General features: G+C 41.9%; 3 protein-coding genes across 14 annotated transcripts; 2 read left to right on the forward strand and 1 right to left on the reverse strand.

Moving 5' to 3' along the window:
• The first annotated feature begins 4 nt into the window (after positions 1-4).
• HSBP1L1 (heat shock factor binding protein 1 like 1) lies at positions 5-10,435 on the forward strand. Of its 3 annotated transcripts, none has more exons than XM_032705323.1 (4): positions 5-120; positions 300-366; positions 1,272-1,369; positions 10,025-10,435. In XM_032705323.1, the coding sequence occupies exons 1-4, from the start codon at positions 70-72 to the stop codon at positions 10,103-10,105; spliced, it is 297 nt and encodes a 98-aa protein (XP_032561214.1). In that variant the 5' UTR covers positions 5-69; the 3' UTR covers positions 10,106-10,435. The 3 variants fall into 3 exon arrangements, with proteins under 3 accessions (XP_032561214.1, XP_032561222.1, XP_032561226.1); XM_032705331.1 differs by lacking the exon at positions 10,025-10,435 and adding an exon at positions 4,434-5,600; XM_032705335.1 differs by lacking the exon at positions 10,025-10,435 and adding an exon at positions 2,168-2,194 and having other exon boundaries at positions 6-120.
• TXNL4A (thioredoxin like 4A) lies at positions 2,062-15,249 on the reverse strand. 3 transcript variants are annotated; one of them, XM_032705300.1, is made up of 4 exons: positions 15,150-15,249; positions 14,774-14,947; positions 6,541-6,644; positions 2,062-5,841 (listed from the first exon to the last, which is right to left on the reverse strand). In XM_032705300.1, exons 2-4 carry the CDS (start codon positions 14,924-14,926, stop codon positions 5,670-5,672), a joined length of 429 nt encoding a protein of 142 aa, XP_032561191.1. In that variant the 5' UTR covers positions 14,927-14,947; positions 15,150-15,249; the 3' UTR covers positions 2,062-5,669. The 3 variants fall into 3 exon arrangements, with proteins under 3 accessions (XP_032561191.1, XP_032561197.1, XP_032561205.1); XM_032705306.1 differs by having other exon boundaries at positions 15,138-15,246; XM_032705314.1 differs by lacking the exon at positions 15,150-15,249 and adding an exon at positions 13,385-13,462 and having other exon boundaries at positions 14,774-14,888.
• Positions 13,680-23,833, forward strand: LOC116795435 (probable 2-ketogluconate reductase). Of its 8 annotated transcripts, none has more exons than XM_032705158.1 (8): positions 15,268-15,374; positions 16,284-16,589; positions 17,088-17,329; positions 19,466-19,850; positions 21,089-21,260; positions 22,061-22,239; positions 22,969-23,065; positions 23,463-23,833. In XM_032705158.1, the coding sequence occupies exons 3-8, from the start codon at positions 17,135-17,137 to the stop codon at positions 23,617-23,619; spliced, it is 1,185 nt and encodes a 394-aa protein (XP_032561049.1). In that variant the 5' UTR covers positions 15,268-15,374; positions 16,284-16,589; positions 17,088-17,134; the 3' UTR covers positions 23,620-23,833. The 8 variants fall into 8 exon arrangements, with proteins under 8 accessions (XP_032561097.1, XP_032561049.1, XP_032561056.1 ...); XM_032705165.1 differs by having other exon boundaries at positions 16,284-16,534; positions 17,086-17,329; XM_032705148.1 differs by having other exon boundaries at positions 15,269-15,374; positions 16,284-16,565.
• The last annotated feature ends 794 nt before the right edge of the window (positions 23,834-24,627 follow it).

Raw genomic sequence — 24,627 nt, forward strand, 5'->3', positions numbered from 1 at the left:
CGCCCCGTCCTGTCCCACCGCTCCGGGGAGGCGGGCCGAGGGTCGCGGCCCGGAGCCGGGGGGGAGGCGATGGCGGCGGAGGCCGCCGACCCGCGGAGAGCCGGAGAGCTGCCGCAGCTGGTGAGCGGGGCCGGCTCTGGCTCTGGTGGGGAGCGGGGCCGAGCTGGGGCTGCCCTGGCTGGGGGTCGGGGCCTGGCCATGGGTCTGCTCGTACGGCCAGGAGGGAGGGGCGGGAAGCCGGGCAGGCCCCCCCCTTCTCCCTTCGCTGTCTTTATTTCCACACACCCACCCCCCTGCAGGCGGAAAATCTGCTGTGTCGGCTGCAGGAGAATTTTCAGACTCTGACGGAAAAGTTAACGCTGAGAAATATCCTCTTTGGAACGCGGGGTAGTTGCACCGCCGGAAAGACTGCGGCTCCTGCGGCTGGGGTCCCGTATGGGGCGAGCTTTGCTTTTAACATCGGGATGGGCTTCTTTCCTAAACATCAAATTAACGTGTAATGATTGACGTTGCTAAACACCTATGATATAAAAACAGCTGAATTGCCCCCCCAAGGCCATTTATTTACCTCTTTTCTAAAGAAAGAAATCCCAAAAAAAGGTTTTACTACAAGTAGCGAAGTAGTCTCTGTGCGGCAGTTGTTTCAAATAAGCATCAAATTATATGTAAAGATTCTGAAGGTACATGAAAAAAAACCACAACCATCTTCAAAAATGCAACTCCAATTAGCCATGTGTTGTTGGTTTGGAAACAGCTGTTGGTCTCCTGAGTGTGGCAAGGTGAGCCCTCAAAAAGAGAAATTAAGATGTGAAGGGGCTCTGCGCTTTTTCATTTGATATACTTACAGAAACTACCTCTGCTTTCTGAAACTGCACATTTATTACATTTTTTTCTGAAACTCGGCATTTCAGGAAGCAGCTGCTTTAGTGTAAGAGAAGAATAATGTTTTAGCAGCACTCTGTGTGTAGGTTGACGGTATGGTATCACCTAAAATAGTTCCTCAGAAAAAAACCCAATCTTTTAGACAGAAAATACTCCACTCCTGGATATACACAAAGGCTTTTCGTATTAAGAACTTGAGTGCTTGTCTGTTGCAAGAAAGTGGGATTGTCTTGTAACAATCTAATCTTGAGCATACTTCATCGGGCATTAAACGTGGATAAGTAAGATGCTGAGACATCTGAAAAAAAGGTGCTTGTTTTTCTTACAGAAAAAAAACCTGTAAAATTATAGAATTCTTATTTATAAATAAGTTATCTTTAACTTTTTACTGGAAGAAATGGGTGAGCGCATCAATGACCTCGAGAAGCGTGTTGCTGACCTGATGACAGAGGCTGGGATAGAAGAGAACACTGATGAAGACTTGAGAGTAAAGGAACTTAATTAAATGTTTCTGTATTTTATATATTTCCATTTAATTTTGAATGATGGGCAAGAATTAGCATGAAAATAACGTTTACATATTTACATATTCAAAAGTGTACTTTTTAAAAACATATTTAAAATTATCTTGGATTTCTGTTTGCCAAGAGCTCAAGAATGCTACTAGTTTTACAAAAGAAAAACTGCATCTTGCTGCGTCTCTTTCAGCTGAGTGCCATGTATGAGGGGGGGTAGTGCAAACTAATCCCAAGTATGTAAATTGAGGCTGTACATTTGTAATGAAATGTATGTGGCTTAAAGTGCTCCTGCCCACCATTCCTGTCCCTCAGGTATGCTAACCTAGCTGACTGAGGATTCCCACTGGTATAAATTTACGTACATGTGCTTTTAAACCTGCTTCAGCTTCCCAGCATGGCTCAGAGCACACCTCTTACATGCACTCTTAGTATTTATGAGACAGCCTTGCTTCCCTGTTCTGTGGATGCAGGTGATGTTGTCTTCCTGTTGTTGCACACTTTCCTGATTCAAACTGAGATACATCAATTATTCTTGTGATTGAGACTGCTTACCCAGTGAAAGACAGAAACGTCTGTAAATATGCTGAAGTAATTTCGGCCTCTATTCATTGTGATGCCTTTTTTGTGATAAGCTATGAAATAATTTTCAGAAACACAGAAAGACAATCTACGAAGTTGTATTTAACTGTACAGAGATCTCCATATTTTCATGCTGAATCACATTCATGAATAATTAAATAACCTACTTACTCACTGTTTCTTTGCAGCATTGAAAGGAGGATGTGTTCAAGAAACACAAAGGCAGAACAGCACTGCATTGACTCCAGGAGTTTACAGTGTCACATTGACAAAAAATGTAAAGAGAAAACAAACGTTTGCATCATGTCATGACAGAATCTCAATTTTTTTTTTAAACTATTGCCCCAGAAAAAAAAAAGTAGAATGATGGATTTACTTATCTAAATGTGGCACTGTATTTCCTGAAGCTGAAAAAGAACTGTTAGTTTCAGAGAAGGCAAACCCACTATTTTGGATAGAGAACTAAATCCTATATAGTGAACTTATCCAATCACAAATTTTTGTAATCTATGAAAATGTATTTCATTTATTTTAATAATATTAAAATAATAAGATTTCTTTGTTGCCTTTTTACCTTTAATGTTCCAGAATAACAAGATCCTTCTAGGACAAAAATTTTTATTTGCATGTGCCATCTTCTTGCTTCTTTAAATGTTTTACATCACAAAATGCACCTTATTTGATGTTACTACAAAGGTCCCTCAGAGGTGAAATGAATATAAACCATTCTGCACTAAAAGAAATGGCAGTATTTGCACAGAGTACAGATGCTCAGTTGTTACTCTTTCACAAGCCCACCCAAAGCCACACACCAATGCAGATAACATCACCCAGGTATGCAGATTGTGCCAGTTTCAGTGTTTTAATGTCAGCTGTTTTAATGAAAGAGTTTGTTTTATAAACTTTGAGGTAATGAGGAATTCTAGTTGTCAGATAATTCCTGAACAAAACGTGGTAGAATCAGAGAAAATAGGACATCTGCATTAATTTTAAGGTTGTTGTACACCAAAACATTGGCACTCTGCAGGAAAGATTTAGCTTGAAAGGTAGTGGGAACCTTTTACCATAAATGCAGAAACTGAAGCATTGCCAGGTGAATATCTAATGAGAAATAAATGCATCTATTAGAGTCTTCATTAATATCAAGAAATCATTCCAATCAATGCTTTAGTCAGTGTAGACTTTCAAGTACTGTCACACTGGGGCTGATGTGCTGGAGGACAGGCTGGAGAAAGAAGCCATCAGGAACCTCATGAAGTTCAAAGGGACGTGCTAAGCTGGGCTCTGGGACACAGCAGTTGTGAGGGGCTGGCTGGCACACTGCTTTGCAGGAAAGGAGTGGGGTCTGGGGGGTGACTGTGAGTCAGCAGGGTGCCCTGGCAGCAAAGGCTGCAGCCACTTGCTGGTCAGCATTAGCATAAGCTGAACCAGCAGGTCCTTCCCTCATTCAGTTGCCATGAGACCACACCTAGAGCATTGTGTCTATTTGGGGGCTCACCAGGTCAAGAAATCTATTGTGAGGGAGTTACAAAAGAAAGCCACCAAGATATGGTGGAGTACAAAGCATACAAGGGTTTGAGAGAATTCTGGAATTCTGTTAGTTCAGCCTTTAGAAAAAACTACAGTTTCCTGCTGCTAACAACTACCCCCTGATAAAGCATGGGGAAAACTTAAGAGGATTCGTGGAGGTGTTTTACACCAGAGAGTAATTTGAGACAAGCTGAAACACAGAAAATTCCAGCTAGATACAAGGAATGTTTTTCTACTAGGAAGGCAGCAGAACAGGCCTTCCGGAAAGGCTGAGGAATCTCCATCCTTAAAAGATCACAGAATCATCAGGGTTGGAAGAGACCTTCAAGACCATTTAGTTCAAACAAGATACTTAACACTGGACACAGTCCTGGGCAACCTAAGCAAGTGGGACCTACTATGACTCGTGTTTGGTGGTCCCTGCCAACATAAATGATTGCAGAATTACCATTGTTGTACTGGGTCTAGCTGAGATAGAGTTCATTTCCCCATAGCAGCCCTCGCAGTGCTGTGCTTTGCAATGGTAGCCAGAAAGGTGTTGGTAACACACCAGTGGGTGTTACAGCCTCAGCACTGTAACATTCCTTCCCCAGTTGAGAACAAGAGCCTGGCAGGGGACATAAGTAGGCCAGCTGACCCACACTAACCAAAGGGATATTCTATACCATATGACATCAGCTCAGTTATAAAGGCTAAGGAAAAGAAGGGAGGGCATCCATTATTTTACAAATAATGCCTTCCAGAGCAACCGCTCCGCATGCTGAAGCCCTGCTTCCCAGAAAGTGGCTGAATACTTGCTAATGGGAAGTAGAGAATACTTTTTTTTTTTTTTTTCCCTCTTGGCTCACAAACTTTCACCTTTGCTTTACTAAACTGCCTTATCTCAACTTACGAATTGTTTTCCATCTTGTTTTTTCTCCCCGGTCCAGCGGAGAAGGGGAGCAATAGAGTGGCTCAGTGGACACCTGGCATCCAGCCAAGGGCAACCCTCCACAACTGTAAACCAGTAAACTGTAAACTCCAGCAGGAATTGGGACCCTTGTGTTTTACTTCTGTGACTCATTCTAAATCCTCTAAAATAACGCTTGACGGCAAAAAAGCATATTCTGCTTTATCTTGTGACAAACTGGACCAAAAAGTACAGGTATCTCATTTCTGCGTAGGCTGGTTTGTTTTTTAATTAATCCTGTATATGTGCATGTATCATGTTAAAAAACAAACTCCCACAGAACGCCAACTCCAGAAGTTGGCAGAAATGCAGATAGAAATTTCAAGAGTCATGCCACAGTGGAATCCAGTCCAAGTCTCCCGAGTATATATGCATTTTAGTATACCATTAGACAAACTGGAGATCAAGTGACAGAAAGCATGGCTCGTGGTTTCTTCAGCTGGTGGCTGTGCAGCCAGCTCCAGAACAGCAATTATGCTTTGGCTCTGTAGAATCTACTGAGTACTTTAAACTGCCTCCTCTGTGCACAACCACCATGTAAAAGGAGTCCGTCACCACAAGTCAGTTAAGCTGATGGGGAGAGGGTTGTGTGCAAAGTCATGGAAGATGTTTTCTCTGAGTTTTGTCAAATATTAATTATCTGATCTTTGCTAAATATTAATCAACGCACCTTAGAGTTTTATTCCCATTTTTAGTGGAAACATATTCTACACAAGTAAATCCTGAGAAAAGTGATAAGCCTTCATCTTCCAACATAATGGATTTACATCCAATTACACCTGTGTTCATTCACAAATTTAATTAGCTGAAAAAAATTAAAGTGAATATGTGGAACTCTCACTTTATTCTTTTAAAAAAAGCTATCGTTTTCCCAGATATTTTTGTAACAAAAGCAGACAAAACCAGTCAAAATGTTTTTCTCCAAACAGGCTTTCCGTGTACAAAAATACATAATACCAAAAGGACAACAAAGAGTAAAGTCTTTAAAAAATAAAACCCCAAAATTCAGCTACAATAGTACTGCAGTCAAGACAGTCACAGGCTTTGAGTCTTCTACTTTTCAAACAGATTTTAAACCTTTTAAATAATTCAAATTATGCTCAAAGTTCAAGGATTTGTAGGGTTTTTTCTTTTAATATACATATATGTACACACGCAATAATAAATTCAAGTGGACGTAGAGCTGAGAGAAAAGGCAGCCCAAAGAAACGTCAGTATCTGTATTTAGTGGAATAATCTTTTGGCGATACCACCAAACCTCGACCTTTGCGGGCTCCTCTGTAAACAGTTTCTATAATGTCAATCATCTCTTGCTTATCTTCCATTGCCCAGTTGATCTTGTTGTTATTACCTGTACCTAAATCAATCATGATGTGTTTGTTCCTTTAAAGAGAAAGAAAAAAACCTCAAAGTTAATATGGCATTATATTTCAGAAATAAACTTTATATGCCTCTAAAATGCTTTGTAGGATTCAAAAGAAGCCTTTATAACATAAACAGGCTTTCAAAATAAGGATCTAAGAGAGAGTATCCACTCCTGTCAGTCAAGCTCACATTTTACTGCCAATTTCTAAAGCAAGAATAAGGATGGCAATCATGCCAGCAAAAATGGCTACTCAGTGCAATTATCCTTCAGCATATTCCTCATTGTTTGTACATTTCTTTCCCACTACTGTCTATCTCCAGAGAGACTTCCACGCTTGTCAGTAGGACGTTTTATCTCATCACCGTAGAAGTCTTAGCTCAAAAAAACCTTCATACTTTGGATTTATCTTTAAAGCAAATTTGACAAGCTTGACTGCCGTACTACTACAACATTCTGTACATGTTCTGAGATTTAAAACTAAAAACAATGGATAATAAAACCAGCTTTCACTAATCACTTATCACTAATTTGTACTCTTATCAACCACTGTTACTAGGTTAATTGAAAAACAAGCCATTTTCCTATTTAATCAGTTGACTCTTTTGTAAAGCAATGAAAATATAAGCATCAGTATGCTAATATACATTTAGAAATTATTTACTGAGATACTGTATTTGACAAACAAAAATGAGTTACATTCTAGAACCATCATGTACCTGAAGAAAAACATGACAGTACAGGGATCGTACAACTCGTACATCTTGTTGAAGTCTGGTACTTCAGTGATATCCACAAGGTAAATAACAGCAAAGTTTTTAACCTAAACAGAAGAAAAAGGAAATACAAAAGCAATATATATTACCAAACCTTTCATTATTGGTAGTACCGATTTAAACACATAAGCTTTTGTTATTGTAACATTAATTTTCTAAATTATTAAGTCATAAAATGACAATAAACAGCCTTGCTTTTATTTTTAACCACTACAACCCATTAACATGGGAAATATTTTTAAATATAGACAGGATGCTCATTTCATATCCAGTATCAAGTGGAAAGATACTATGCTAAATCAACATCCAGAGAAACAAATGCCCTTTATATAGAGCTGAGACCTCACAGTGACATGCACAGCTGTAAACACATAGAATAACTGCTTTGTGCAAGCCAAGCTGACACATTTTGCCTCTGTCATCAGCTGCTTATAGACTTCAGAAAATTAATGATGTACAAAGCCCTAGTGCCTGCCTCCAAGCATTTTTCCCCCTCTATAACATCAAGACTCGTTAAATATAACAACACTCATTAAATTAAAATAAAACTGATAATTTAATAAAAAACCTGGTAGCTTTTTTTGAGAGGTGCAAAGCTAAAACAGGAGCTTAAAAGTGTAATTGCTAATGAAAAAAAGACCTTGATGAGAAGCTATTCTCTGGGCAATTCTGGCAAAACCAGCTTTCATTTTGCAGTTACTCAGTGAAATGCACAAGAATCCCTCCCCTTTAATGCCATAGTTAATGCCTTCACTCCTGCAAGAAAACCACATCACATTTTTGTTTCCTAGGTGTAGCATATTTAACCTTAAGTGGAATTAGGGGAAGTTTTGGTTTCTAAGCTTAGCTCATATGTGTACAGCAGAAATTAATACACTCGTACTCATTAAGTCAGCAGTCTGCTAAATTACACAAACCTTTAACTGTAAGGTATATTATCAAAAGCTTGTGCATTATACCCTGACTGCACAACTGTGCCTCCCCATCCTTAATTACATGCTAACACAATTTTGGTCCTTCCCATTTGACTACACAGAATTACCAAGCTGGGGTTAAACACACATGGTCTAAGATCTATGACAAACTTACTGTTTGTGACAGTACTTCCCACTAGTTCATTTTCCTATCAAAAGGAAAATGCAATCTGGAAATGCACTGATGAGTACAATATCTCCTTGATATAACAGTGTTTTAGTTCACAAAACAGGATTAGATTGCATGAGAAAAATATGATATATTGTATCATACTGTACTTAGACATCTTAGCAGGCACTTTACCTGAGGAAGTATGGGGATGTTTGTTTGCAAAAAAACGCAGAAGCACATAGTAAATAAATTTTTATGGGCTTCCGCTTCAAGACAGTTTCAAAATTATAAACAATAATCACACTTCAAAGATGTAAGTAAGTATTGCCAGCAAAGAAAGTAAAATCTCTCCTGAAGTGAAACAGCGTTTAAATAGTTTTTACTGTGCTTTTATGGAGCCAGTTGTAGTCCTAGGTTCAGTCAGTAATCTAATGAAAACATCCATTTAAGCCACATTCTAAATCTAAGGCAAGAGGTAAAGCCTTATAACCTCAAGTTAGTCATAATATCAAACCTTCTGAAGGGATCCTTCAAGCCCGTTTCAATTTTATATTAAAGGCTTCTAAGAAGCTTAATGGGATGTTCAGAGAAGTGACTGAAGTTACTCCCTGGTTCACCTTAGCAGGCAAAAGACAGTTGTGGGGTTTTTGGTACTTTTTTAAAAAATAAAACACTTGAAGAGCTGTTTTCATTTTATCCTATCATTTCTTCTTCCACACTTCTGGACATTTCTACAACATATTCAGCAATTTTGACAAAGCAAACAATCTTTGAAAAATTATTTAATTTGGCAATTAGAAAATATTTTTTAGGTAAATCTAGCATTAACAAAACATTCTTAAGACCTGTTTTGTTCACTGAAAGATTAGTCCAAGGAGATTTACATGTTGCACCAGACTACCACTACAAAAGCACTGTTAAACCAAAACTTTACTTCAAAGAACTGTGTACACCAGATAGTACTGCAACAAAGAACCTTTAAAGTTAGTTTTATATTATATACATTTAATTTAGTTGAGCTGTTGGAGAACCAGAAATGCTTGTCTATAGCAGTGAACATCAACAGCCTAAGATTTCATAAAAGAGAAACAGACTGTCCAAGTCTTAAATAAGTTATTATATAAACCTTACTGAAAAGGACTGGATCACTCAAATCACCTTTGCACAGACTATGTCCAAGTTATCACCATAATCCAAATATCCAAGACATTAATTGAATCTTCCTTCTCTCCTACCTACTTTTACAGAAGTGAAACTGATGACAGTCGCCTGCTGGAAAGCTCGTATGAAGTCCAAAGCAGACCTTAAAGCTGGACTCTGAACTTTAGAAGTGGCTCCATTCTTTACCCCTCGCTTTCTTAATTTCAAATCTGACAAGATTACCACTCCAAAATGACTTAACTTGCAAGCCCATTGAGTAAGGGTGTGTTTTGTTGAGTTTGGACACTGGCTGCCAGGGTTGCTCATGACATGGGCCTTGTACTCCCGTGCATGTAGCAGCAGGAGGTTGGGATTCAGGCCTAAGAAGGAAGTAGATAAAAACACAGGCAAGAAGCTAAATACGGAGAAGGTGATGCAGAAGCGCTGCAGTGGCCGCATCTACCATTTGGAGGCCATGCCAGGCTAGGCAAGCTTGTCACCAAGAGGCATTTATTTCAACATGAGACAAGCCCTGCAGAATTACTCAAATGTCTCTCTGCACAGTTTTGACAAGTTTTACAGCCTGAAGCAGCACTTACTGTCTCAGACACAATACTGGAGACAAGATAGGAGCAGTACACAGCAACATCTGAGCTGGCTTCACACACAGCCAGCTCTAATTCACAAAGCTTTAGTTTAGGCTTCAATTTAAGCAAAAGATATTGAAGTATTTATGGATTCAGGTTGGTATGGATGCAGGAGTTGATCCATACTTGAGCTACTAAGCATGTGGAGACAAACAAGGTTAACCACTCCCTGTTGGGACTTGAATCCATTGCTCAGACAGAGTTGTCAGTTCAAAAACTACATTCCTATACAGAACAAGCTTTGCTGTCCTGTCAAGGCAGTGGTTGCTAACAAGTTTTCTTTCTGACTTATATTGTGACTGAGGATATGGTATGGAGACCTTAGAACAAGAATTAAATACAACTCTGAGCAAGCAAACCACAATAAATAAAAGCAGTTGTAGTTGTAAGAATGAAGACTACACTAAGGTTGTTAATGTAAACCAAAATTTTACTGTACAGACAATATGCAAAAAACCTTACGGTATTTTAGAAGTTGAACATGTAATAACACAATTTTATTCTGAAAGTACTTAACCTCATAACATACACAAAATATAGTAAATTTTTTACAGTTAAGTCTGCTACATTCTGAAACAAACAAAACCAGAACTCTAGTGAGAGACCTCCTTTTGGACACCACAACCACCACCTGAAGAGTAAAAAAGAGACAGGTACTAACTATGTCTGATACTCTGACCTCCTTTACCTGTTTTTCAATTCAAAACTTTGTCTTTCCAGGCCATTGTAGCTGCTGTTCATGGGGACAGGATAGAGTAGGAAATTAAGTCAGAGTGGGAAACTAAATCAAAGAGCAATACAGATTCAAAATTTTATTACTTCCTTTCAAGGGCTGGGGTTCAATTTTGCTGGTTGGGGTTTTTTCTTCCCCTAGTTACAGTAGCTTCATAGATCAGTCTACATTACTCATCATCATGGCTGGGCTTCGCGAATGAAGACTTAAGAAGGACTCTAGCCACGCTTGCTGCAAATGCGCTGGTGGCTAAAAAGGCCAATACGAGATAGGCAAGTCTGGCTGCAAAAGGCACAGCAGAAAGTCTCCTTAGGCGGTATTGGCAAGACACGATTCTTTCTGCATTGTCCTTTCTCCTCAAGAATGATTCTGCATGTGTTCTCAAAAGAAGCAGCAGCGTTACGTATAATGTCTCCATGTCTCCCAATTGGAGGCCAGAGTAGACCAGTTATGTTGATCAATATGGCCAAGGCTGAGATGTTGTTTCAGGGAGTCCTTGTGTCTCCTCTTCAGGGCTCCTCTCTTGCAGCAGCCAGTGGCAAGTTCACCATAGAGCACAATGTTAGGGAGGCAGTGGTCCTTCATCCTTGAGATGTGCCCTGCCCAGTGCAGCTGTGTTCTCAGTAACATGGCCTCAACACTCGTAACTGCTGCCTGTTCAAGAACAGACGCATTAGTCACGTAATCTGACTAGTGGATGTTTAGGATTGCACAGGGACAGCGTTGATGGAAGCGTTCTAGGAGATGCAGGTGGTGGCAGTAAATGACCCATGATTCGGACCCATATAAAAGAGTAGACAGCACTATGGCTCTGTAAACACTGATCTTTGTACTTTTCTTCAGATGTTTATTACACCAAACTCTTTTATGGAGTTTTCCGAAAGCTCTATATGCCTTTGCTAAACTGTTGTCTATCTCTTTGTCAGTCTTACCATCCGAGGAGATGATGCTTCCCAGATAATTAAACTGCTGGACTGACTTGAGCTCTGATTTGCCAGTGATGATATGGGGATGATGGAAAACTTCCTGAGGTGCAGGTTGGGAGAAAACTTCCTGAGGTGCAGGTTGGGAGAAAACTTCAGTCTTCTTCAAGCTGACTTCCAGCCCAAAGAGCTCAGCAGCATCTGCAAAGCAGGATGTTAAACGCTGCAGAGCTCCTTCTGTGTGGGCAACAAGGGCGGCGTCATCAGCATAAAGCAGCTCCCGGACAAGATGGTTTAAGGTCTTGGTGTGGGCCTTCAGTCGCCTTAGGTTGAATAGGCTTCCATCAGTACGGTATCGAATGTAGATACCGTTTTCTTCATCGAGGTCTGCTGTGGCCATTTGCAGCATCATACTGAAGAAGATTGTGAATAGAGCTGGTGCAAGAACGTAACCTTGTTTCACATCATTGGTTATTAGAAAGGGCTCAGAAAGTGCATTGCCATATCTGACTTGGCCGTGCTGATCCTCATGAAGCACAATGATCATTTTGAGGAACTTGGGGACATTGCTCAACACACATATAGAAAAACCAAAAGTACATTACTGCCTAGCCACAGCTACAGGCTATTTTAATACTTCACAGAACTGTATCTGCTTGGGGACTACTATTAAATATTTAAACTGAATGGCTCAAGACTATACGGCAGAGGAATCTATAGGACCTTTAACATCAGGTACAGATTCTGTATCCTATCTTGTTGAAGACCACACACTTTGCTGGTACACAGGAAACACTGATGTAGGAAAAATCATATGCCAGTATTATCTGTCCTCTGAAGTTCTCCCTCCTGACTTTCTTCAATAATTATATCATTCTAAAAAAAAATTTATGCATTCCTACAAGATGAGATTGACATGGGATTAATGGATTAATGACTGGGATGAATGGCAAAAATCGTGAAGTTTTCTGAAATTTCTGTCAGAGGTAAGTAATACTCTTCTTTTTTTTTTTGTTCAGATTTAAGCTGCCCTTGTGAAGCAAACCTTACATCCCAAACCACATACAGCAAATATCTCAGAAAAACTGAGACAACATTCCATCTTTTCATCTTCCTAACCAGTTTCCAGACAATGTGTTTTTCTGTTTACATATTTTATGGACAAGGAACTTACAGGAAAAAAATACAGGAACTGAGACTAGTTTTTGCAACGTATCATTCAAGTTGAAGGCAACAAGCAGACTAGCATTGCTGAACTCAACAGAGTAAGTACAAACTTAAAAGTCTGTATTGAATTTTTTTTTCTTGCTAATTATGCTGTAAGTTTAGGTGATAAATTGCTACGGGAAAAGAGAAAGACGTTATACCAAGAGCAACACTTACAGCTAATAATTTTGAAAACTACAGACATCAGTAAATTATTAGCCTTGCTCAACTTTAATTACAAAATCACCAGTAACTACAATACCAATACACTTTTTTTATAGCTCCCTCTTTCCCTGCCCCACATTGTTTTCCTCTCTCACTTTCCATGTAACCTTAGCAGAAATGCAGAGGCACAATTAATGTCTGAGGAAAAGCCACAGCTTCTCACACTTCTGATTATGGTTAAATAAATGCTCAACATTTGAACAATCCTCCCTAAACCCACACTGACCCAATAAAACAGTTATCTGATTTACAGTATTCAGTCATAGATAAATCATGGCTTATCACTTAAACAAGGGGTATTAATTTAGCGAACAAACCCCTGTATTTCAGGGGATGGGTTTTTATAATTGTGAGTTTCCTTTAAAGAAAAAAAAAGTATATTTTGAAAAAAGGTGTTCAAGAGGAAACTTGTGGAACTCAATTCATACATGTCTGGTTAAAACCCTGACAAGGCAAAAAATCTAACATCTTACAATTACTGTTTGTTTTGACATTCAGTGAAATCTTGCTTCTTTTTCATGTAACACTGGGGGGAAAAAACAGTCAACTGCAAGTAGAGTACATTTCAGTGAATATAATCTACTTTGTATTTTCATACAGCATTCTAGTTTCCTCCTCCCCAAAAGGACTCCCGTTTTCCTATCATAAAGTACAGATAAATATTACTGCTACCCAAAAATATGCTGCACTCTAAAAAAATATTGCACCATGGTAACAAATGTAAAATATGACTACATTGTCTTTGAACGTCTACTGCAATTACAGCACGTTAACATTCTGAATTATTCTCCAGTATAAACACCTGTACAATTGGAACTTTTACTCACTCTTTAAAACAGCAGAGATCCAAACATGGCTTGTAAGCAAGAGGATGAGGAAGGATCTCCCCCTTTAATTTGCCATTTCTGCAGAGGGAGATTTTTAAATAAGAAGTTACATTGTTCTTTCTTCCCCCAGTCACCCCTTACTGCCAGCATGTCTGCCAAATTGCCAAGCATCCTGCCACAAGTCCATACTAACAGTATCTGACCGTAAGACACTCCCACCACACTGAACACAAAACAACTAAAGCAAAACATGTCACAACTCCTTAGTGTATTCTATTATGTCTTAACACATGGCTGGAGGTATAGATCTTTCATTGTGGGGATTTTCAAGACACAAGTTAGTTTATTTAAAAATAACATCAGAAGACAGTGGAGTACACCACAAAAAGAATACCATATCAAGCTATACAGCATGCCTAGAATTTTACATGAAGGCAGCAAAGCTGTGGATGCCCCATGCCGACAAGTGTTCAAGGCCAGGCTGGATGGAGGCCTGAGCAACCTGGTCTAGTGGAAGGTGTCCCTGCCCAGGGCAGGGAGGTTGGAACAAGATCTTTAAGGTCCCTTCCAACTCAAACCATTCCATGATTCCTATGATAGCTGACATCTTTTCCTACCCAAGTTACCATTTATGGCTCAGATTTTTTTGCTGCTTTTTTTTCATGTGGTTCAGTTATAGAGTTATTAATTTGCTACATCTATCGCTATGCAAAACCTTTACCAAATATATGAAAAGGTAACTTCTAGCTGATTGTGTATTTTAACAGTCTAATTTTTCTTCAGTATCTTTCTTAAGTAAGCAACCAGCTGTCAGCAAGCATTCAGTTTCCATCTGAAAACAGCTTTAGAGTTGGGCTCCTAAAATTTAATTCACTCCATGCAACTCAAGAGGAATGCTATCTGTCTCCACAAATATCACTGACAGATTAATCAGAATAATAACACTGACAAATTAATCAACACTACCCTGTACAGTTTAGCACCTCACCATTTTTAAGAGCCAAACTGAAAGTAACTTTCCAAGTTATTCAGATGGAAACTTGAAGCTGCTATATATTTTCATTGCAAGTGAGAGCGCTGCCTTACCTAGAGCCACAGCCCTACCATCGAGCACCTGTTCTTGCTTGAATGCTGTCGTTCATTCAATGATGGGTTATTAAAAGGCAGCAATCTTGATTTCAGAAATCTTGTCACCCCATTAAATACTGCAAACATCAGGTCAGTCAGGGACTCTAGGAGACACTCACGAAAGCAAAACAAACAGCTTTCCCACTGCCTCCTAAAGCTGGTATACCTTTCCAAAACCCGAGTTATATACAATCTGCCCCGGGCTTCGAGCAAGCCATGGGGAACACTTGAACGCAGAAGGCGCAGAAAGCTCCGATTTACCTTCTCGGCGATGCTGTACAGGACCTCGTCCATCTTCATGCACGTCGGGTCCCAGTCGTGCCCGAAGCGGATGACCACGACCCGGTCCTCCTCCGACAGGATGGCCTGGTCCACCTGCCACCCGTTGTGCAAGTGCGGCAGCATGTACGACATCCTGGCGGGCGGATGGCGAGCCTGCGGAACGACAGGAATGCCCCGGCTGCTGACAGCCCGTCCTGGTTCCCGCGGCACCCACAGCCCCCGGACCGACCACCCCCACACGCCCCATGGCGCCACCTCGCCGGGCCCCGCGGCAGCAAGGAGTCCCCCCGCCCCGCCCCATCCATCTCTCCATCCATCCCGCCGCGCCCCGTCCCCAGCGCACCCCACGGGCGACCTTTCCTCGGAGATACGGGTGGCGGGAAGGGCCGGGGCGGTCGGGACGGGAAGCGGAAATGAGGGATGGGCAGGGCGCAGGCACATACGCGCTTCCGCCCCGCCGCAGGGCGGGACTCCCCCCTTCCCGAACTGGCAGAGGGCCCGCCTGCCCGAGGAGCCCGGCATCCAACCGGCTGGGGACGTGGTGCTGCCTGTCTGCTGGCCAGGGTATCGCCCCTCGCAGGTGCGATGTGGAGCCGGGCCATGGGGATCGGTGCGGCCGGCCCGAGCAGTGCTGCTGGGTGGCACGGGGAGGATGGAATGGGGATCATCAGAGCCCAAACCTCCGTCTCTCTGCTGCTGGCCACTCTACGATGTTAATAAACTCCCTGTGTCTCCATGGGATTCGATCAAGGAGATATGCCCAGAGAAGCTGTGGATGCCCCAGCCCTGGAACTGTTCAAGGTCAAGTTAGACGGGGCTCTGAGCAATCTGGTCTAGTGGCAGGTGTCCAAAGCAGGGGCTTTGGGACTAGATGATCTTTAAGGTCCCTTCCAACCGAAACCATTCTATGATTCTATTATACTGCAACAGAGAGAGCAGCTGCATGCATCTCCTGGTTATGGAAGACTTCTCTCAGTGTGTTAACCCACAGGAATGAAAATTTTCATGCACTCACCTTTGATGCACACACACTACACACAGAACCGCCCCCAGCAGTGGCAGCTACACTGCCCAGCCCCTGGCAGATTCACCCTTGCATGCCTTTACTGCTCTCTCATCTGTCTTGCAATCAAAATGCCAGTACATGAGCACACTGGATAAGTGTTCCAGTGGAAGTGATCAGCTGTGAAACCAGCATGTTTCAGCATTAGCTTTCAGAATCGAGCTGGCCATTGAGATAGGGCATCCCAGGCCACTCTGTTTGCTTCCTGAGAGGCGTTTGATCTTATTCTACACTTCACACTTCTTTAAAAGCTTAGCTTGCAGCAGACAGGGTGAAAACCACAGTTTCCACTATAAAAAAAACCAGTACGAGCTTGAGCTTGGGCTGTGGGGAACAATGTGAATTTGTACCAAATAACTTTGCCCCATAATTGCAGAGCTCTCAAAAAACTATCAAGGTCCTTCTTCGGCTTTATCTCATTTCTAGGAAGGCCAGCGCCGGGGGCGGGAGAGGAGATGAAAGGCAGCCTGGTCTGATTGCAGGCAAGCAGAGGCACCGGCGGGCGGTGCTCCGCGTGCCGGAACTTCCTTGGAAGCCGCCAGCTCCCGGATCGGCGGTGGTCGGGCCGGGCAGGGCAGGGTTAAGCGAGCGAGGGTGGGCAGGAGCGGGTGTGCCCGGCCGGGAGCAGGAGCTGTGAGCTCTCCGCTCTTCTAGCTACCGCAGGATCGAGCTGTGAAAAGGCACGTCGTAAAAAAGAAACCATCCCTGGTTAGTGCTTTGGTTGTTGTTCAGGTAATTAGGCACCTTCTTTAGAGAAGTTAGCGGGAGGAATTTATCCTGGATAACGCATGCTGTTAACTTTAACTGAAAACAGAGTTAGGAAAAATCATGTAGGTTTGTTTTGCTGTGATTTGGCGAAGTCCAAAGTCATAGAGCAGTGCTAGCCAAGAAATCTGCAAGTAAAGAGTGACTCAAGGTCCACAGATGAAGTAAGGCCTGCTTCAATTAGCAATAAAATGAATACTTTAATGCTGTACTTTTTGTTTGCCCAGTTGTCTCAAACTCAGTAATATTTTCAAAATTTTCTCTGCAATGCCAGGACCAGAACTTAGTTCATTTACATTATATCACAGTGGTACATATGATTAGGATTGCTTACACATATAGAAGCATATAATCTTGCGTAAATACAAAATATGAGGAGAGACAGTTTAAAAAAAAAAAAAAAAGGGTGTTAGTGGTACTGCAAATGATACTAGTGCAAAACCAAAATTGTCATATCCTTGACAGGTGTTATAGTTAGCACACTGGACAAGACATCTGATAACTGAATAACTATGTTCATGAGCAAGGCATTCAGTCTGTTGAAACCGATTCCACTGATGTCTGGCCAGTCAAATTTGGCTTACAAATTTATTCATCAACTTGTTGCTTTTCATGGACGTCGCTGTCACAGAAGTGTGATTTACAAACAGAGGTACAGGACATGCCCATATAGTGCTGGAAGACGAACAATAAGTGCTGAGACTAAGGTTGGTATCTGGAGAGCTCCCTTTCTTCTGCAAGAAGTGTTTTTAGTTTACTGCTATCAGTATAATTTTTTAAGATTGTACCCAGTATTAGCAGAACATCAGTTCTTGAAACAGTGCTGCAGCCTATTAATGGTTCACGTGCACATCAAACACAGCTGAAATGGTGGCGAACTGAGCATGCCCACAGTAATGAAAAGATTCATTACATGCAGCCAGCCTGTTTCTAGTTCAGCACTGTTTCTAGTGCACCAGCTGTTTAAAGCTAGTGGTTTCCTCGTGGATCACCCTTCTGCTTGTGCAGTGTAGGAAGTGCTTCTAAAATGAATGCAGTTCTGACTCTACCCTTCATGGAGGAGGAAGTGGTGATGAAAGCAAATGGTGTAAAACAGCACTGTCTTACTGGCATCTGCCAGTCAGTTGATGATATCTGGTGCCCAGTTTTCCACCACTGTTAACAGCATAGAGGCTAATTGCCATCTGGTCTGAGTAAATGACTGCAGGAGCATCAGGTTTTGATCAAAAAGCCGGACAATGCTGTCACAATATGACATCATATTGTGATTTTATTGTATTTTATTCTATGTGTCATTCATTCTGGAGGATGAATCCAGTTTATCCTTCTAAGGTCATGTTGTGTGATACTCTCAGAAATATAGACTACCTCTGGGAAAATTTGAATTTTCACAACCACATGGGGCTAACAACCTAAGTTTGCAAAAAATAGATGAGATATATTTCAGAACATGGTTTTCCTTTGCAATTTGGTTGCACTGTTCATCTCATTGCCTTGTTTGCTGCTGTTCAGAACCAGGTAGTATTATCAGAGACATTGTTTATGATGAATTACAGACCTGTCCTAACACGGAGACGCCTTCAAGCCCATGTACAGCAGCAGACTGGAACTGAGGAAGAAATGCAAGTCAAGGCCAGGATAAAGCAGCATTATTGGTGTTGAGATTGTAAGCATTTAATAGTTGTGGTTGGGATAAGTCTGAGTTTGCTCAGGACAAGGGTAAATATGGTTGACAAAAACTTCCAATCTATGCTGACACTTTTTTGTCACAGGTTTGCATTCTGGTTACTTGCAGAAGGTTTTTGTGAGAAGATTGAAGCAGCAGGACATCTCTGCCCAGTACTGTGTGCCCAGAATAAATCAGCATACTGCCGGGGAAAATTGTTCTGATTCAGTTAGCACAACATCAGGTTTTCTGCACCCAAGCATAGGACATAGTATGAGATGGAGACTGAACATCAGTGGACCACAGCAAGCAGAATTGTAGGAAATTAGGCACAACTATTGTTAAGATATGCAGCAAATCTTCAACTACCATTTTTATCAATAAGGGCTGCCTCTAATTAGACGGTTATCTGTAGAGCTGGTATCATCTTATTGCAGAATACAGTACATTTGCAGGAGTGTGGTAGAGAGAACTGGGCTCAGAAATGTCCAGGCAGGAGAAAGTTCTAGTATGAAGGACTGTGTTGTTGGTGGGAATTACATTATCACCTCTAGTGCTCTTCCCCACTGGTTCAGCATATAGGTGTGGGTGTCCTAAATTTTGCACAAGTTCAGGTACAGATCTGGATGTTTAAAACACTGAAGGCAAGCAGTCTAGCAGCTGTCTAAGGATGGCCCTTCATCATGCAGATTTGTTAGAGCTAAACCATTCCTGACAGATGTTTGTCAGACCCATCTGGGGCTCAGTGCCACCCTACGATACCTGCAGCTTCACCAACCATTAACCAATAGGCAAGAAACTGTGAGCAGCCTCTGTTTCATACCACTGTTTGTAGAAGTGCATTGGTAAGTAAGGTTGAAAAGCTGCCAGATTTGTATGAAATCAGTATTGATTCAGGACTAAAATGAAACTATTTGCAAATAACATTTTGTAGGACTGGATTTTGATCTAAGAGTGTGGGTGTTCCTTGGTGTTGCAGTCTAAATCAGCATTCGGGAAGAGTGCTGGGAAATTGTCTAATGCACCACATTATTACCAAGTGACTGTGGATTAAAAGCAGTATTGAGTTCCATCAGTTCCTGTTTTACAGATGTGAATTTAAATGATCACTATCTTATTGCTCCTTTAAGGGTGTTTTCCTGAACAAGGGAGTATCTCTTCTATTCCACTGTTGCAGGTCATGGCAAAAGAAGAGTTGCCAGGCGTTTTGATTCTGGATATAGGAGGAACTCAAGGTGTGCTAGAAAACCTTGCAGCACTTTTGAAGAAACACTTTCACCTTATCACCATGAAGGAATTTCTTGAAAACAAAGAAGAAATGAGCAAAAAAATCCAATCTGTTTTCGTGTTTGAGTGCAGGCCAACTATTGACCGGGAGCTTCTAGAAAGCCTGCCTAATTTAAAGGTAATTGGAAATTCTGGAGTTGGAGTTGATCACTTAGACTTGAAAATGATCTCTAGCTTTGGAGTAAAAGTGACCAACACCCCCCACGCCGTGGCGGACCCAACAGCAGACATAGGAATGGCCTTGATGCTGGCCTCTGCCAGAAGACTAGTAGAAGGTAATGTTTTCAATTTTCCTAGATCTAGCTACTTCTTTGGCATATCTCACTTTTGCTATGATTCAGATGATCTGTCTAAATCAATTTGGGATGCTTTTACAGGGATAAATTTTTGGAGGCCTCAGTTTTCAGAGGCATCTGCTTTTCATGTGTCCATCTTCTTTTTAAGGCAACTGTGACTAGAGAAAGGCCTTTGTCTAAATTATGCACTTTGAAGTCACTTGTGATATCCTGTTTGGAATAATGCCTGGAGATTAATTCTCCTCTGGCTGTTCACTGGGTGGGTTGTTTATAGCTGTAAAAAATGAATACAGAGTGCATCCAAATGGAGTGTCACCACTTTCCATTTCCCCTTGAAAGAAGTGTTAGGAGCTATAGTAAGATACAAAACATAAATGGCCATATCCCCATCTCTAGACTGGTAATTAGTATAACTCCTTTTTTTTCCTGCTTCTGTGATGAGTTTATCTAAACCAGTGGGTTGTATTTGCTGAAGAGCGTCAGCATTATGATTAAAATAGCTGATAATCCTTTTGACAAAGTTATTTTACACTGTACCAGCACCATTAGTCTCCTTTCCCCACAAGGGTTTTTTCTCCACATGTCCTTGCTACACAATGCCTTTTTGAGGAAGGAAGGTGTCAGTAGAGACTATCACAAGAAGCTGCCTCTGTCTTCAGGGACTCAGTCTTATTGTCACTGCTGCTCCACCCCTGAGCATGAAATAGCATCTTTCCTGGTGATGTTTTCTCACTATTGTATCTTGTTGAACTTCAAGTTCTGTGTACAAAAGCTCACAGAGATCCTTGGCTGAGCTGGAATTTGCAACCTTCACCCTCACTCAAGCAGTGAGTCTGCTTTGGGTTGTGATCCAGGAGAGAAATGCTGAGATTTACCCCAAATAAAAAAAAGTGAAATCAATGCTTGCAGGGTGGTAAGTGTTAAAGAAGCTATTTTTGGATTTCCAAGAAAATGCACCAGCCATGGAAGAGGTACTTCCCTGAGGAGCCATTCCTCCTAGCACAATACCCAGTCAGGACCCTGCTGTATTACTGACTCCAGCCCTGGCTGCAAAGATTGGCACCATCCAGGCCCTTCTATGAACTGGTCAAAATTAGCAAGGCTGTTTTGTAGGGGTGCTCCAGAGCCTCACTGCTGTGATGGTGATAAACTTTTTCTGTCCCCCAGACCTGCTTTTATTGCTGATTTGTACCCATTCAGCATGTACTTACATTCAGGCTGCCAGATTGCGGTTTCTCCAGACACGAAGCATTTTGCTGTTGACTGGCTGGGAGTGGAAGTAACCAGAGCGACGCTTGGGATCATCGGGATGGGCAGCATTGGGTACAAAGTGGCTCAGAGAGCCAGAGCCTTCAACATGAGGATCCTCTACCATAACAGAAACCGGAGGTAAAAACATCTGGTTTCTGCATGTAATTCAGGGGCAATGATGGAAGCCACAGCTCTACTTGTGTCCCTGGTCTTCCTATGCACTTGTGACAGCTGTAAGCAGCATGAGAAGCACCAGCATGCTGCCACTTCCTCACTTTGGTTCCCGCCATGCCTCCTGCACTCACTCTGCCCTGGTTAAGACACTAGCAGTTTGGAACAAGGGCCGTGTACCCTTTCTGAAGATGTTGTCCAAGCAAACCAGGCCTTGTGCCCTTGTGGTGTCCCTTGTCCTTTCAGACTCCTCTTCAGGCTTCTGGCAGCATCCGTGTTCCACCCAGCCAGCCAGTCTCCTCAGCCTAGCCTGATCACTCATCACACCAGCACCAATGACAAAGGTCTTAATTTCTCACAGATTTGTAGTTTCCTTTCTTTCACCCTTCACTTTCTCTTCATTTCTTTTCAACCACAAGTCCTAACTCACATGTCAGGTAAGGAAACACTCCACAGGGATTGGCATGGACACAGAAGAGAAGAGTGGGATCTGACTACATCCCCAACCTCCTATACCTAATATCACCCATGTGCTTTGCATGCATCACTCCTTCAGTGTCCCACCACTTGTCTAGCCTCTTGCTTCCTCTAGCCCATATCCTTCCTGCCTCCCTTCCACTATCTGCACCTATCAATGTCTTTTTCTTTAAACTTGTCCTTAAACCTCTCAGTCTCTGTGCTGTTCTGGATCTCTCCTGGGGTAATTGATTGTTGAAGCCAGTTAGAAATAGTTGCTCAGTTTGGGGATGTGTGCATTTTTATTTCAGAAGAAAGGAAGAGGAAGAGGCTGTTGGTGCCCACTACTGTGAGAAAATGGAAGACTTGCTGCAACAATCTGACTTTGTTATGTTGATTGTGAACCTGACTCCTGAGACTCACAGACTGATTGGGAAAAAGGAGCTGGGTCTGATGAAACCCACAGCTACTCTTATAAACATCAGCCGAGGTAGGATGATCTGAAGTAACTGTTTGTGGCTCCACACTTAAAGTTGTGTTTTGTTTGATTATGTTGACATTCCCCTCTCCAACCTCAGTCTGTGATACCCATGTGAGTCATGAAGTAGCTGACAGTCTACAAATGAGTGACTTATCGTGGACCATATGCTATGTGTTCAAAGGTCCTGTGGAAATTAGGGATGCTCAGCAGATGTTCAGTTCTCTTTAGCCTTATCCTAAAGACAGGGTTTTTAGTGGAAGTAACTGAAAGGTTTATCTTAAGCGAGGATGAACGGGGTACAAGGGAAAACATTATGTAACATTTGGAATAGCTTGTAGAAAGGAAGCCTCAAAAGGGATGACAGATCTGTTGGCACTGAACAAGCATATGAGAAAGATTATAGTTTCAGTAAACAAAGCAGAGATAAAAGAGTGGAAAGCATGAAGAGATTACGTGATTTGTCTGTAGTAATACAGGAAGTGTCAAAATGAGGAAAAGACTGAAACTAGTCTCATCTCAAGAAGCACCTCATGCAGTGGACCATAATCATTCTGTAATTAAAGATTAATAAATCAAATCACTGGTTTGTTTGGTTAATGGTTGTTAGAAAGGCATTCTGCTTTTGAACAAGATGCAGATCCTCTAATTTTTCTCACTAGACCCTTGAGACATTTCCTTACTCCCCATAAAAATATGTTCATTAACTCATTGTGATACCAAGATTTCATTTCAATACAGGTGCAGTTATTGATCAAGATGCGTTGGTAGAAGCTCTCCAGAGTAAGGTTATTAGGGCTGCAGCTCTGGATGTGACATACCCTGAGCCTCTGCCAAGGTAAAGAAACCTGTTTCCCATTCTTTTAATGTGAAATGTTTCAAACTGCGTGCAAAGTGCTGTCATAATCTTGATCTCCATAGGGAGCCTCTCTCACTGCATAAGGGCAAAACCTCAGCCTATCTCACACAATCATAAATAAATGACAAAGTATTCACCTTTCCCACATCTGTCAGTTCTTTGCCAGCCTAACTGACAGGCAAGGCAACAAGACCAACAGAGAAAAAAGAAATGGGTAAGCAAGCTTCTCACAGCTTTCTGCTAGTTCTGTGCTTGTGGCCCTTTTATCTCAACATGCCGCTGCTGTTTCCCAAGGTTCCCTTTCTCACAGCTAGCATAGGATAGCAGCAGAGTAAGTTCTCTGTGTAACACATTCTGTTTTTTCTGTTTCTTACAGAGATCACCCTCTATTAAAATTAAATAACATCATCATAACCCCTCACATTGGAACTGCAACAGTCCAAGCTATCCATATGATGGCAGAAGAAGCAATAGCAAATATACTGGCTGTTCTCAATGGCCAACCCATTCCAAGTGAAGTGTTTCCCAAATGATGTGTACCAGATGATATCACTAAATCTCCTGTGTATAGGAAGGCACTATTTCTTACAGTACCACTTTTAAACTAAAAAAAAAAAGCAACCTGTTCCTGCACTGCTTGTCATGATACTGCAAAACTGTCATCTCACTAGACTTGATCTGTACTGTTATTTCCAATTCTGAAAAATAAAATAGAACCAATAAAAGAGATTTGTTTGAAGATTTTAACTGAGCAGATGCACTTTGATATCTTCAGTCTGTTAGTGAATACTCTGTGACGTACTGGATTCAAATCTCACTGGAATATGTAACATTTTTATGTGGGTCGGAGGCAACTCCCTGTGAGGGAGTGGGCGGGCCTTGGGGGACAAGGTCAGGCCCGCCCTCGGAAAGCACTTGGCAGCACCAGACGCCTGCGTGGGGCAGCTGTCCACCGAAAAGGACACAGGGGTAGCCCGCACCACGCCCCCTGGAGCCTGTGATTGCCTCCAGCACACCTCACTCTGGCCAGGGGGGTACTGAGTGGTCAGTGACCTGCATGTCCCGCCTGCGAGGCTTGACCATGCTGGCCAAACCTTATAAATGCGGGACCACGGGGCTCACTCTGTGCGGGTGTTTCTCTTCTGGCTGGCATTGTGTGAGCCATCGGATCCTCGGCTGTAACTGTTTTTCTCTTATTCTTTCTTCTCTTCTCTTTCTCTATTCTTATTAATCTCTATTCTTCCTTTACTCTTTCCTTTACTCTTCTTTAACTTTTTCCTTTACTCTGATTTTCCTTGAGTAACTTAGAACCAATGACTCGTGTTTACTAAGCTGGTGTACTGGTTACTTTGTAGGGGTGCTTTTGTGGACTGGACCTTTGTGCTGGGTGTTTTGGTGAAATACTTCTGCCTTGTTTATACACTATCCTGTAGAGGGCTGGCTAGCAAGACAGGGACATATGGATATAGCTAAAGCTATGGATGAGCTGTTAGAGTATAGAACAGGGCCTGTCTAGGCCCGTGAGAAGATCTGAGACAACG

The sequence above is a fragment of the Chiroxiphia lanceolata genome, chromosome 1, assembly GCF_009829145.1.
Source record: "Chiroxiphia lanceolata isolate bChiLan1 chromosome 1, bChiLan1.pri, whole genome shotgun sequence".
In the NCBI taxonomy this organism is placed as follows: Eukaryota; Metazoa; Chordata; class Aves; order Passeriformes; family Pipridae; genus Chiroxiphia; species Chiroxiphia lanceolata.

What these genes read in the sequence shown, in the direction of transcription:
- HSBP1L1 (XM_032705323.1), top strand. Translation starts at nt 70, where the DNA reads ATGGCGGCGGAGGCCGCCGACCCGCGGAGAGCCGGAGAGCTGCCGCAG. An exon ending in CCGGAGAGCTGCCGCAGCTG is followed by an intron (nt 121 to 299) that starts GTGAGCGGGGCC and finishes ACCCCCCTGCAG; the next exon opens with GCGGAAAATCTGCTGTGTCG. An exon ending in ACACTGATGAAGACTTGAGA is followed by an intron (nt 1,370 to 10,024) that starts GTAAAGGAACTT and finishes AATTTTTTACAG; the next exon opens with TTAAGTCTGCTACATTCTGA.
- TXNL4A (XM_032705300.1), bottom strand. Translation starts at nt 14,926, where the DNA reads ATGTCGTACATGCTGCCGCACTTGCACAACGGGTGGCAGGTGGACCAG. An exon ending in TGTACAGCATCGCCGAGAAG is followed by an intron (nt 6,645 to 14,773) that starts GTAAATCGGAGC and finishes TCTTCTGTTTAG; the next exon opens with GTTAAAAACTTTGCTGTTAT. An exon ending in ACTGTCATGTTTTTCTTCAG is followed by an intron (nt 5,842 to 6,540) that starts GTACATGATGGT and finishes TTCTCTTTAAAG; the next exon opens with GAACAAACACATCATGATTG.
- LOC116795435 (XM_032705158.1), top strand. Translation starts at nt 17,135, where the DNA reads ATGTTCATGAGCAAGGCATTCAGTCTGTTGAAACCGATTCCACTGATG. An exon ending in CAATAAGTGCTGAGACTAAG is followed by an intron (nt 17,330 to 19,465) that starts GTTGGTATCTGG and finishes CCACTGTTGCAG; the next exon opens with GTCATGGCAAAAGAAGAGTT. An exon ending in TACCCTGAGCCTCTGCCAAG is followed by an intron (nt 23,066 to 23,462) that starts GTAAAGAAACCT and finishes TGTTTCTTACAG; the next exon opens with AGATCACCCTCTATTAAAAT.